Source organism: Terrapene carolina, unplaced genomic scaffold (assembly GCF_002925995.2).
Source record: "Terrapene carolina triunguis isolate 2854851 unplaced genomic scaffold, T_m_triunguis-2.0 Scaffold69, whole genome shotgun sequence".
Classification (NCBI taxonomy): Eukaryota; Metazoa; Chordata; order Testudines; family Emydidae; genus Terrapene; species Terrapene triunguis.
In genome coordinates this window covers 38,186,682-38,200,662 of record NW_020664420.1, presented here as the reverse complement: position 1 = coordinate 38,200,662, position 13,981 = coordinate 38,186,682, and the positions used below count along the sequence as shown (strand labels likewise).

Genomic DNA, 13,981 nt, shown 5'->3' with positions numbered 1-13,981 from the left:
CAAAGCTGACTTTCAGATACCTTTTTGTGTCTTCCTTTATTCTCTGGATGACCAGGAGTCAGTTCAGCCCCCAGCATAAATTAGAGTAGCCTTGAGGCTGCTCTAACTCATGCTAAGCTGCAACAGCCAGGAATAGCTGAAATGCAGCACAGTCCAGCCAAACCCTTGCTTTGCCTAAACCAAGGTCTGCTATCCTGGCAGCTGTTTGTTGACTGGGGCACCTTCTTATGTGATGGGTAATCTTGTGGGATTTATGTCTATCCTCGTTGGGTTGCTAGAGCAGAACAGAGAATCTGCCCTTCTATATATGAAGAATGAATAATTTTCTGCCTGCAGCATAATGTTGTTGCCAATCATGGGAAATTAACTTTCTCTCATTCTTCTGTTCTTACATAGCAAAAATGAAATCATGCTGGACAATAAGAATCTATTTCTAATCTGTTATTCTGGGTTTGTCTTGTGTAACTGAGCGCACCAATGGCAAAACTCCTATTGATTTCAATGGGGCCTGGATGTCCCCTTAAATATTTGATTCTCAATCCCATTGAGAGAGTGATGTTGCACCACTGTAAAACTGGTGTAACAGAGTGGAGAATCTGGCCTGCCATGTTGTATACAACACCAATTCTTTCTTCTAGCAACCTCAAGATAACACCAGTTGTTGGAACACCTGCTTATTGGCTATTGATGCTTATGGATTGGAGCAATATTCACCTTCAATCATGGAAGCTCCATGTGGGTGCTGTTAAATTAATTCCTTTTGCTGCTGATGCTCATCTAGTTTTCATGGTGGATTTCATTGAATCTTTATTGTTTTGCCATGTGATACTTAGTGACCTGCATTCTAAGTGCACGTTATTTTTCAAAGCACTTTGACTCCTTTTTTCTTTCAAAATTAGCTACATTTTTCTTCCTGTACTTTGAATTGAAACTATGTAGAATGCACCCCCAGAAGCCTGTGCCTTTCACAAACCTCAGATTGACGAGCATTTGGAAATTAGAGTGCATATAAAATATTTTTGAAGGAGCTAGTCAGTTCACTGTCTTGTGGTAAGTAAACCCAGGTGCGCACACAGGAGTAAGTTTAAGATTATTTTATTCCAAGCTCCAGCATACGCTCTGCTTCACACAGTGTTGGGTTTTTGCCTACTTTTGATCCTACTTGCAGCACTGGGATTCACTGGCAATAGCTATCTGGTGGCTTAAAGGGATAAGTGTTGCATCTAGATTTTTTTCAGGGCTGGTGCAAATCCTGCTACAGATCAAATACTTAAATATTTTAGTGGTAGGATTTTTATCCAAAACTAATTGTGGACACTTCTGCATTCACACAAAAAGTGTATGAGTGGAAGCAGTATAAAAATAAGGTGCTTAATATACATTCTTAAAATTATATTTAATAATAAGGCTAGTGTAGTAATTAAATGGGTCTGTTTTAAATTGTAGAGTCTGATGCTGTTTTTGAAAGCAGGAAGTCTAATTTTTTAAATTCTAGTAGTTTAAGTTTGTACAATGAAGAGAATTATGTGATATATTTAATATGAGCTGATGACTTCCCTGTTTTGCAGGTTTTGCTGATCTTTGCAAAAGAAGACAACCAAAGTGATGGGTTCTGGTGGGCTTGTGATAGAGCTGGATACAGGTGCAATTTTGCCAGAACACCAGAGTCAGCGCTTGAATGTTTTCTTGATAAGCACCATGAAATAATTGTCATAGATCACAGGCACGCCAGATACTTTGATGCAGAAGCGATTTGCAGGTAACTTAATGGACGTTGTGCTTCTATTGAATGTCACAATGCATTGCAGAATACCACATTGAATGGGCATAACAAAATCAAGACACAATGACGTACAGAAAACAAGTTTGGAGACTGAGGACAGGGATTGCAGTACTCCATCACAAAGGAAAAAATAAAAACTGCTTTGGCGGCTAAGACAGCAATAGAAATAATTACATTTAGTATATGAAGACACCTATTGTCAATAGGGCTGACACGTGACCAATAATGCCATCATTTTTGGTTCACAGCTTCCATAGGATCTTGAACCAGAGCTACCATAAAATCTTTCCGCAGTGTGTGTGGTCATCACTTTTAGACTTACTCCTCTGAGAAATTAATCCTGCATCAACAGTTGGAGCAGCAGGGACTAGTGGAACACTGTCTTTTGTCCTCTGGGTCTGCCACACTTCACTGATGGCACTTTAGTGAAGTTCATGTCATTCTTTGCATGTGTGGTACTCTGTGTCAAAGCAGCTGCTTCTAAGTTTACAACCATTTATCATTAGGATTCTGGGGAAGGTATCTTTCCAACTGTTTCATTTATTTTACACAGCATGTCATGCTCTGCGCTTTTTCATCAGACCATCATGGGCAAATTTTGGCATGCTTATCCTGAATAGTATTTTACCATTCAGACAATTTTATTTATTTCAGTGGAACTACACACAGAGTAAGTGATTACCTGGTGGAAGTAAGGCATGGGCGGTATGAGGCTAGCCTCCAGCCCTGCCCCTTCCATGCCTGCTCCCCACCAGAGCCCAATGCCTTCTACCGCAGTCACTGGCCATACCCCAGGCTAGCACCCCCAGCCCCTGGAGCGCTGGGCGGCACGGCCCCAACCCCCGGAGCACCGGGACCACTGCACAGGGGGAGCCACACTGTGTGAAACAGGATGGAGTCTGGGGGTGGAGCGTGGGTGGGGCCACACCTGGCTGTTTGGGGAGGCACAGCCTCCCCCAGCCTATGATACCCACTGCCCATGAAGTAAAGGTTTCTGAATCTAGTCTAATGTTAATGTGTTTTAAAAAAATAAATAAATAAAGGACCCTTTTATTACTCACATATGGCGGGAAAGCCATTCCATATTTGACAATCATATAATTTCAGTGTCTCAACAAGATGCACCTAATGGTTGTTAGACCTGTAGCAAAAGGCCTATTTTTTTTTAATGGTTCACATATGGTACAATTTATGGAAAGTAGAGCTGGTCTAACAGATTATCCTGTACCTATCCCTACAAAAACAGGCTTGTTCCCTTAAGTACCTTTTCTAGTGTTCAGTCTACTTTCTGAAGTCCTAAGCAATGAGGCTTCCACCACTTTCCTTCTGAAACTATTTCACAGTCTAACATCACAATTTTCCTAATATTCAGCCTACATTTTTTCCCCTTTTTACCATTACTCCTAGTTTCTACCATTCCTTTCTTACTATCATTCCTAATTGTACCTTCTTATGCCATGTTAAATAATTGCTCTCTCTGGTGTTTAACCCTTCAGGTATTTGTAAACTGTGATGGTCCACCCTTCTAGTTGTTGCTTAACCAAGCTATGTGTGTAGTTTTAGCTTTCCTCACAATTTAGTTGCCATATTATTATTTTTTTGTGCTCTTCTCTGAACAACATCTAATTTGTCAATGTGTCCCTGATATCTTGATGTCCACATCTTCTTCTGGGAAAAAATCCATCATGATAGATGGGTTTGAGGATTTGCAGACGGGGCAGGCACTAGAGATCCCATGAATCCTTAGTCTGTGAGGGGAAAAACATGTTTTCTCTGCAGGAATCCAGGGCCGTGGCAGTTGAGGGCTGGCCTCTCTTAGGCCTGGTCTACACTAGGAGGTTGTCGAATTTAGCAGTGTTAAATCGAATTAACCCTGCACCCGTCCACACAACGAAGCTATTTAGTTCGACATAGAGCTCTCTTAAATTCGACTTCTGTACTCCTCCCCAATGAGGGGAGTAGCGCTAAATTCGACATGGCCATGTCGAATTAGGCTAGGTGTGGATGGAAATCAATGGTAATAGCTCCGGGAGCTATCCCACAGTGCACCACTCTGTTGATGCTCTGGACAGCAGTCCGAGCTCGGATGCTCTGACCAGCCACACAGGAAAAGCCCTGGGAAAATTTGAATTCCTTTTCCTGTCTGGGCAGTTTGAATCTCATTTCCTGTTTGGACATCGTGGCGAGCTGAGCAGCACTGGCAACGATGCAGAGCTCTCCAGCAGAGATGGCCATGCAATCTCAGAATAGAAAGAGGGCCCCAGCATGGACTGATCAGGAAGTCTTGGATCTGATCGCTGTGTGGGGCGATGAGTCCGTGCTTTCCGAGCTGTGATCGAAAAGACGGAATGCAAAGATCTACGAGAAGATCTCAAAAGCCATGACAGAGAGAGGATACAGCCGGGATGCAACGCATTGCCGCGTGAAAATCAAGGAGGTGAGACAAGGGTACCAGAAGACCAAAGAGGCAAACGGACGCTCCGGATCCCAGCCCCAGACATGCCGTTTCTACGAGGCACTGCATTCCATCCTAGGTGCGGCCGCCACCACTACCCCACCACTGACCGTGGACTCTGACGATGGGATATTGTTGACGGCCGCTTCCTCGGAGATGTTAGTGGACGGGGAAGATGAGGAAGGAGATGAGGAGGACGAGGCAGTCGACAGCGCTTACAACGCTGATTTCCCAGACAGCCAGGATCTCTTCATCACCCTCACAGAGATCCCCTACCAACCGTCCCCAGGCGTTAACCCTGACCCAGAATCAGGGGAAGGATCAGTCGGTAAGTGTTTTAAACATGTAAACATTTATTTTGAACAGAACATTCATATTAACAGTGGGTTTTTCATGATTTGTTTGCCCTAGGCGCTCTACTGTTTAGTCCTTGCCAGTGCAGCTACAGTAAAATTCGGTCTATATGTCCGGGGATAGAGCTGAAATCCTCATGGGACATCTCCATGAAACTCTCCTGGAGGTAATTGGAAAGCCTTTGCATGAGGTTCCTTGGGAGAGCGGCCTTATTGTGTCCTCCGTAGTAGGAAACGTTTCTGCGCCAGGAGATCATCAAGTACTCCGGGATCATTGCCTTGCAGAGCAGGGCGGCATATGGCCCTGGTCTTTGCAGGCTTTCCCGACGCATCCGTTCTTTCTCGGTCTCTGAAATCCTCATCAGAGTGATGTCGCTCATGGTGACCTGCTTTGAATTAGGTAGGGGAATGTTAGTATTGGGACTGCTTGCCTGTTCCTTTACAGAACTGTAACCAGCAGTTTACAGCCACGCGGTGGAGGCGGGAGAGGGGCAGCATACAGGGATCTTTCCCTGGGACAGCCGCGAGGGGGTGGGACGGGGCAGAGTTCATGCTTGCCGGATTGCTGGCAGCAGGAACTGGCCAACGCTAGGAGCATTGCTTTGACCGTGAAAGGAGGCCAGTGCTATTATTAAAGTTTTAAGCAGCCACAAGTCTATGGCTTACCATGTCGGCCTGCTACCCAAATTCTGCTGTCCTGCCCCGCTTCTCTGATCTGCACTGCAAGACCCCAGGCACTGAATGCGAAGGCCGATAATTCGACCTTGTCCTGAGTGCGCATGTGATAGGTGCTGTGCATGGTCTTGTTCACAGAGAAAGACTATGTTCTTTGTTCACAACAAAATGTATCTTTCTGAGGAATTCACTCCCTTTTTCCCATCCCACAGCTGCGACTGTCTCCCGACCTACCCTGGCATCACACTCCCAGAGGCTGGCGCAGATTAGGCATAGAAAGAAAAGGACACGGGACGACATGTTCTCAGAACTTATGGGCTGCTCCCGAGCCGAGGCAGCCCAGCAGACCCAGTGGAGGGAGAACATGTCCCAAATCCATCGAGCACACATTGAACGGAAGGAGAGGTGGCGGCAGGAAGACCAGCAGGCGACTCAAACGCTGCTTGGACTAATGAGGGAGCAAACGGACGCGCTCCGGCGCCTTGTGGATGTTCTGCAGGACCGGAGGCAGGAGGACAGAGCCCCGCTGCAGTCTATCTGTAACCGCCCTCCCCCGCCACCAAGTCCCATACCCCGCTCACCCAAAGTCCAAAGAAGGAGGGGCGGCAGAGTCCGTGAAAACTCTCACTCCAGCCCTGCAGACTGCTCAAGGAGCAGAAGGCTGTCATTCCCCAAAATTTGATAAGTCCTTTCCTTCCCGCCTCACACAAGCCCCCGTCCCAGTTTCATCCCCTAACTGTGTAGTTGCTAATAAAAAATACGTTCCTGTTAATTACTGTTTCTATCATGTTCTTTTTGAGGAGAGTCTGTTTGAAGGGGGGGAAGGGGGTTGGTAATTGGTCAGGACAGTTACCAGGGTACAGACGTGGGGGCAGGTTCAGCAGCAGGTCACACACACATTGCAGTCACTAGGCACCCTGGTCAGTCTGGGAGGTGGTTTTCATGTTCTGGGGGGGGGGGCTATGTGACTTTGTGGCGGGGGAGGGCGGTTAGAGATCTTATGCAGCGGTCCTTATCCTGGATCACAGAGCCACGCAGCAGGGGATCTGTAACCGTCCTCCCCCTGCCACAAAGTCACATAGCCCCCACACACAGAGTCCCGAACAGGAGGGGTGGCAGGCTCCGTTGAAACAACCAGTCCACCAGTGCGGAGCCTGTCATTCCTCGAGTTTAGAAGCGTCCTTTGCATCACTACACTACACCGCTCCCCACCACAGTCTGCGTCCCAGTTTCAACACTTTACTGCGAAAACAGTAATAAAGACAACTGCGTTCATTAAAAATAAAATCACTGGAAATTTGTTAAACGTGTGTTGGAAGGTGGGGAACGGGGTGAACGGGGTATGTAACTGGAGAGGATAGTGAACATTCACTGGGTAAAGAAACGGGGGCAGGTTCAGCTTCTCTGTAAACAAACTTAATAGTCACAGGTTACCCTGCTCACTGTGGAACCTAGCTTTCAAAGCCTCCCGGATGCACAGCGCGTCCCGCTGGGCTTTTCTAATCACACGGCTGTCTGGCTGGGCGTAATCAGCAGCCAGGCTATTTGCCTCAACCTCCCACCCCACCATAAAGGTCTCCCCCTTGCTCTCACAGAGATTGTGGAGCACACAGCAAGCTGCAATAACAATGGGGATATTGGTTTCGCTGAGATCAGAGCGAGTCAGTAAGCTTCTCCATCTCCCCTGGAGACGTCCAAAAGCACACTCCACCACCATTCTGCACTTGCTCAGACGGTAGTTGAAGAGTTCTTTTTCACTGTCCAGGGCGCCTGTATAGGGCTTCATGAGCCAGGGCATTAGCGGGTAGGCTGGGTCCCCAAGGATGACTATAGGCATCTCCACATCCCCAAGAGTTATTTTGTGGTCCGGGAAGTAAATACCTTCCTGCAGCCATCTAAACAGACCAGAGTTCCTGAAAACACGAGCGTCATGTACCTTGCCCGGCCATCCGACGTTGATGTTTGTAAAACGTCCCCTATGGTCCACCAGTGCTTGCAGCACCATTGAAAAGTAGCCCTTTCGGTTAATGTACTGGCTGGCCTGGTGGTCCGGTCCCAGGATAGGGATGTGAGTTCCATCTATAGCCCCACCGCAGTTTGGGAATCCCATCGCGGCGAAGCCATCTATGATGACCTGCACGTTTCCCAGGGTCACTACCTTTGACAGCAGTACCTCAACGATTGCGTTGGCTACTTGCATCACAACAACCCCCACGGTAGATTTGCCCACACCAAAGTGGTTTGCGACTGACCGGTAGCTGTCTGGCGTTGCAAGCTTCCAGAGGGCTATGGCCACTCGCTTCTGGACACTCAGGGCTGCTCGCATCCGAGTGTCCTTGCGCTTCAGGGCAGTGGACAGCAACTCACAAAGTTCCAGGAAAGTTCCCTTCCGCATCCGAAAGTTTCGCAGCCATTGTGATTCATCCCAGACCTGCAGCACTATGCGGTCCCACCAGTCCGTGCTTGTTTCCCGGGCCCAGAATCGCTGTTCCACAGCATCAACATGACCTATTGCCACCATGATGTCCACGGCGCGGGGTCCCGTGCTTTGTGACAGGTCTGTGCCACTCTGACTTCATGTCCTCACCTTGCTGCCGTAGCCTCCTCGCCCGATTTCTCAGCATCTGCCTCTGGAAAAGGTGGATGATAAGGTGCGAGGTGTTGACAACGGCCATAACTGCAGCGATGATCGCAGCGGGCTCCATGCTCGCAGTGCTGTGGTGTCCGCGCTGTCACTGACCAGAAAAGTGCGCAAACTGATTGCCCGCCGGCGCTTTCAGGAAGGGATGGCGGGAGTGACGGTTGGATGACGACAGTTACCCAAAACCACTCTCGACACTTTTTTTTTCCCCAGAAGGCATTGTGGGCTCGACCCAGAATTCCAATGGGCAGCGGGGACTGCGGGAACTGTGGGATAGCTGCCCACAGTGCACCGCTTCCAATGTCGACGCTTGCCCCGTTAGTGTGGACTCACAAAGTCGAATTACTGTCCTTAGTGTGGATACACACGTTCGACTTTGTAATATCGATTCCACATATTTGATTTAAGTAAAATCGAACTACTCTCGTAGTGTAGACATACCCTAAGTGCTCTGTACTTTTCTCCTACCATGCAGAACAACTCCTTGTAGGAGCTGTGCTGCCATTGACCATACCTTTCACACCTCTGCCCTATACCACCGATAGGAGTAGGAGATGTAGATTAGAAAATGAAGCATTAATTCTCATCTTCCACCAAGATCTCTTTTTTGGCAATCAACTAATGGAAGTGGGTAGTATGCCATATAGCAAGGGTGGGCAAACTTTTTGGCTCAAGGGCCACATGTGGGTATGGAAATTGTATGTCGGGCCATGAATGCTCTCAAAAGTGGGGGTGAAGGTGCTGGGGGGGGGCAGTGAGGTCTCCGGCTAGGGATATGACTCTGGGGTGGAGCTGGGGATGAGGGGTTGGGGGTGCAGGAGGGTGCTCCAGGCTGGGACCGAGGGGTTCAGAGGGCGGGAGGGGAATCAGGGCTGGTGCATGGGAGGGTGTCAGGGGTGCAGGCTCCGGCAGCACTTACCCAAGCGGCTCCCAGAAGCAGTGGCATGTCTCCCCTCTGGCTCCTATGTGGTCAGGCGGAGTCAATGGGAGCTGCAGGGGTGGCACTTGGGGTGGGGGCAGTGTGTGGAGTCCCCCGACAAGCCCCAGACCCCACTCCCCGACTGGAGCACCAGAGTGCGGCAAGCCCCAGACCCCGCTCCCCGGCGGGAGCTCGAGGCCCGGATTAAAACATCTTGGGGACCAGATGCGGCCCCCGGATCATAGTTTGCCCACCCCTGCCATATAGACAGACTGCTCCCCCTTCAAGCCCACAATACAATCCACACATCCATGGAATCCAAACCAAATTAAATTGGTGAGAAGGGGCTTCTCTGGGTTCCCTTGGTTTGGACAGATGCAGCTTCCTGCTCTCCCAAGGTTTGGGGCCTTTGGCCCAGAATTGAGGGAATGTGAACCTAGTATCCTTAAACACCCAAAAATGAAATGGATAAAGTGCAAAAAATGTTTTTGGATGTCCTCTACCATTTTCCAGACTTGACCTTATAGAATCTTCTCCGAGGCTTTGTTCATTTTCTGTTATATAGAAGGTGAAGAAATTCAAAGTTGTCAATAAAGCATGGTGTGATATAGTGTGACACAGGACTTTTCTCCTTTCAGGTCAATCCGTGCTACAAAGCCATCGGAACACACTGTGATACTTGCTGTTGTTCCCCGCATGTAGGTATTTCTTTATATTTTTGTGAAAGTTTTGTTCTGTTCAAGAAAATGTTTATTATATACCATCAGTAATAATGTTTGCATGATGATGGGCAGTCTCATAGGCCACAAGCTACTATTTGTAGCTTGTGTGGAATATATTATCACTAGAAGTATTTGTTTTTACATGAAGAGGAAAAGATCAGTGATGTCGTCTTGTGGTAGGTTCACTTATTCTATCTGATTGCAGACAAAACTATAACTTATTGCATTCTCTCACTGAAGAGGGTCATAACATAATGGCCTAAATATCGAAAAAATATAGAAAGCTATGATGGAAGTTTTAGAAAGAATGTTGTAGCCAATAACATCTTGGGGTTATGTGGGATAGGGTGGAGTAGGGAGAGACTAAGAAATATAAATATAAGAAAACTTAACAGTAGCTTGATAGAAGGCAGGTCCCACATTCACTGGAATTTCCTGAAGTCTTAACTCTGCTTTTACTCTTTGCTCTGTTTTTTACACAGTTTACTCAGACAAAATTCCCATTGACTTTAATTGAGTGTCGCTTTAGTAAGGACTGAGGGCTTCTTCCTGTAAGTGGTTCTCAACCAGGGGGCTGCAAGCAGGTTTCAGGGGTCCGCCAAGCATGGCTGGCATCAGACTTTCTAGGGCCCAGGGCAGAAAGCCAAAGCCCCGCCGGATGGGACTGCATCCAGGGACCCCGAGCCCCACCACAAGGGGCTGAAGCCTGATCAACTTAGTTTTGTGTTGTCCCCTGTGGCATGGGGGCCCAGGCAATTGCCCTCCTTGCTACCCCCTAATGGTAGCTCTGGCTTTTATATGCAGAAAACAGTTGTTGTGGCACAGATGGGCAGTGGAGTTTTTATAGCATGTTGGGGGGGCCTCAGAAAGAAAAAGACTGAGAACCCCTGCTGTAAGGCATTTGATTAACTCCTGTAAGGAGCCAAACAAGCTCAACTGTCACAGAAATCAGAAAGCTCATGGGGAATTAAGGGCATACAGCACCTCACAGAATTCTTTCCGAAGAATTGGACTTAGGATTTGACTTGTTATGAGGAACACAACTAATATTAGTTATCATCTTGAAGGGAAAAAGAGAGAGAGGAGTGCTAACAAAGATAAAGAACAGAACAATAATGAAGAGCCCATGAAATTTCTAAGAGCTCAGTGAAAAGTTCTAGAGATGCATACAAATTATATCACATTATTATTCCAAGGCAGTCTTGTCAAATCTAATCATGGCTCTGCATACTGTATAACTAAAGGAAATAGCAAGGTCATTTCCCCCACCTAGTTCTGTTTGTTTTCTAGTTGTGTGACCAGGTAATCGTAACAAAATTAAATATAAAAGATTTATTGTTCATTTTCACTCTTTAATGAATAACTAACTTTAGTTTTTTTTCTCCTCTGTGTATACCTCTATCCTCTTTATATTAGCTTTCTTTGTAAAAAACCCTTCTCTCTATCTGAAAAGAGCCAGCACTTCTCTTGAACATCTAGCAGGCTTGCTGCAATAGTGATGAAAAAATATAGTAACTGCCTCCAATATCTGTCATGATATCCTACAGTTAGTATATTGCTGTAGGTATCTAAACATACACATCAGGAAGAGCTACATCTGCAAATGGATTACATGATATATACTGTGATTATATTTTGTGCCACATTATTCATCCTACAGTCTGTTTAGATAACTGTCAAGTTATCATTTTGGATGATATGTTCTGCTTTTCTGTAGATCTGACCAAGGAGAGACTTCTGTTCTTCCCCTTCTCCATGCGGGCTTTGATAGGGTATGTAATTTACTAAAGAATCAGGGTAATTTCTACAAACACTTCAATTTTTTATAACTAAAAATGAGTTCATGAATTATTCATGTAAAGCACAAGTTTGCTTGTATCATGTTAACTACACTGTAGTGATGAGAAAATAACTTAATCAAACACTGTTTGTGTTTAACTGGAAATGTCTAAGTATACACCATAAGAAAAACATATAGACCTACCCAGTGCTTCCACAAGGAGCAGTAATGTTGGTAGATGAATTCCTGTTGGCCTGGGCACAATTCCCCATTACAGGTGGCAGGATAAATATTGTGCAGATGAGAGTCCTTTGTTGCTCCTTTGAAAAAGGAGCAGGTTGGACCCCTGGGGTTTGTACATGTTGCATGTCACAGCATGCACTCTAGCCATCAGGAGAGCTGTTCATCCCTCTAGCTGGCAGCCCATACCTATCTGGGGCAAATGGGGCCTAATCCAACTCCAACTGAAATCAAAAGGTGTCTTTCGATTGTTTTCAGTAGAGATTGAATCAGGTTGGTTGTGTGATATTGACACATTGGAACTGCAAACTCTCCTGGTGCTCTGGGTATTAGATTCTGCCATGCTGCTTGCACAAAGGGAGGATGAAAAAGGTGTCTGTGCCTTCTTTCTCTCCATGGCACTTGTGTAGCCGAGAACTGAGAAAGTAGCCCTGTAAAGAAAGAAATGATAATCCAATAGCTAGGGTGCTAGTCTAGGATTCTGGAGACCCAGATTCAATTCCCTGCTCTACCACAGACTTCCTCCGTGACTTGGGCAAGACTCGAAGTCTTTTTGTGTACTTCAGTCCCCATCTGTAAAATGGGGATATAGGACTTCCCTATCTCACAGGAGTGTTGTGAAGCTAAATGCATTAAGCACTGAGGTGCTCACACACTGTGGTAATGGGGGAGGGGAGGACATATAAGTACCTAAGACAGATAGATGTCAGCCCATAAGTTTGCAACTTTAATTTTCTTTTTAGTTTAGTGTATTGTTAAAAAAAAAAAAAAGGTTGTTTAATTCTTTTAGTCACATTCTTTACTATTAAATTTTTTTGTCTCAAGTTTTCCTTTTTTCCTAATGCCTAGTATTTTGTCCAAAGATTTCAGGGCCATATGCTCTGTAAGCTAATTGTAACTTAATGTGCAGTCCTGAGCAAGGGTGGTGCATAACCACCCTAAAAGTAGCTGCAGGAGGCACTCTGTGTGACTCTGACACATAGCTCTCAGTCATCGTTCCCTGCCTGTGCTGGCCTTGTACCAGCAGCAATCTGACCCTCCCTGCACTAGTTCAGCTGTACTGGATAGTGAAAAGGGAGGATTGATCCAAAGCTTTACCTGTTCTCTCCCACCTGCCCCAGGCAGGAGAGCAAGTGGGTGCATTCACCTTCTCTTGCATGGCCAGACCAAAGGTAGGGGGATTCAGGAAGGCTTCTTAAAACAGATGGGAAGGAGAATTTGAAATGAAGCAAGGAATGATTTCCTTTGACTAATTTTCTGAAAGATTATTGTCATCATAAGTGTTTCATGATCCTCTGCTTTTTAGAAATGAATTAGATACTTCTCCATGATCATTTAACGTAATCCATTAGCCTGTTGTCATCCCCATTGAACGTTGAACATCATTTTCTCCTCATCACCCTAATTATTTGTAATGCTGTAATCAGTACGTCAGCATGATTTTATTGATTAGTACCAACTTCTAGAATCAACTTGTTAAGACTAGATTCCACTGAATATCTTCCTGACATAGTTTATGTTGCCATTATGACCTTTCTTATCAGCATTGTTTTCAAGCTCTAGAACATGTCAGATATCAGAGTCTACTTCCGCCCATCACAAGCAGAGGGGGAGCATAGCATTGTTTCATGCTTGAATGGGTATCCACAGGCTCCAAATCTATTCAAGGGAGAAAAGATCAGCATTGTGCACATACACAGACTAAGATTTTTATCAGCAACAGAATGAAATCAATTTTTGGAAAAACAGATTCATTTTGTTCAAAATTTATGTATCTCATTTTACTATTTCCCTTTTTGATAGCTTTATTTTGTCATATCACTATTCATTATGATGTTGGCGTGTAGCACCTACCTTTTACCTACCCTTCCTTAATTTTTTTTCTTGGAAAAACACAACTTGACAGTTTTGTGTACCTTACTGCTAGTTCTGGTGGTTGTGTCTGAATTTTTTGCACATGTGTAAATTTTAAAAAATTAACGAAGGGTTTAATCCTGCACCCAGTAAAGCTATTGAAAATGATACTGAACTTCTTTGTAAAATGCTTTGAGATCTACTGATGAAAAGCTCCATATAAGAGGTAGGTGTTTGTTTGTATTATTATTATTTACTGGAGTTTTGTTGTTGACTTCCTTGGATTCTGGACTGGGCTCAAAGGCTTATTGAAAGCTGATTTAATCTCTTATTGGAATTGTTTTGTCAGCTAATCAATAGATTTTCTACAGTACAGTATATTAGATCTATGTCCTGTAGCGATGAATAATTCTGGACTTTTGCTTAAGAGTTTTTCTGTATCTTTGTCATTTAAGTGACCTTTAAATTATCTTTATTGATCCTATGAAATTCCTGAATCACTGCCTTTGGGGTTTGGTTTTGATAGATTCTGTGATCAGTTCCTATAAGATGAGTAATT

General features: G+C 45.3%; 1 protein-coding gene across 1 annotated transcript in view; it reads left to right on the top strand.

Moving 5' to 3' along the window:
* PDE8B (phosphodiesterase 8B) overlaps nucleotides 1–13,981 on the top strand; it is a 144,239-nt gene that overhangs the window by 81,405 nt on the left and 48,853 nt on the right. Inside the window, exons 3-5 of the mRNA XM_029910918.1 lie at nucleotides 1,569–1,759; nucleotides 9,465–9,524; nucleotides 11,266–11,320. Coding sequence (XP_029766778.1) covers nucleotides 1,569–1,759; nucleotides 9,465–9,524; nucleotides 11,266–11,320 — 306 coding nt within the window. The remainder of the gene's footprint in view (nucleotides 1–1,568; nucleotides 1,760–9,464; nucleotides 9,525–11,265; nucleotides 11,321–13,981) is intronic.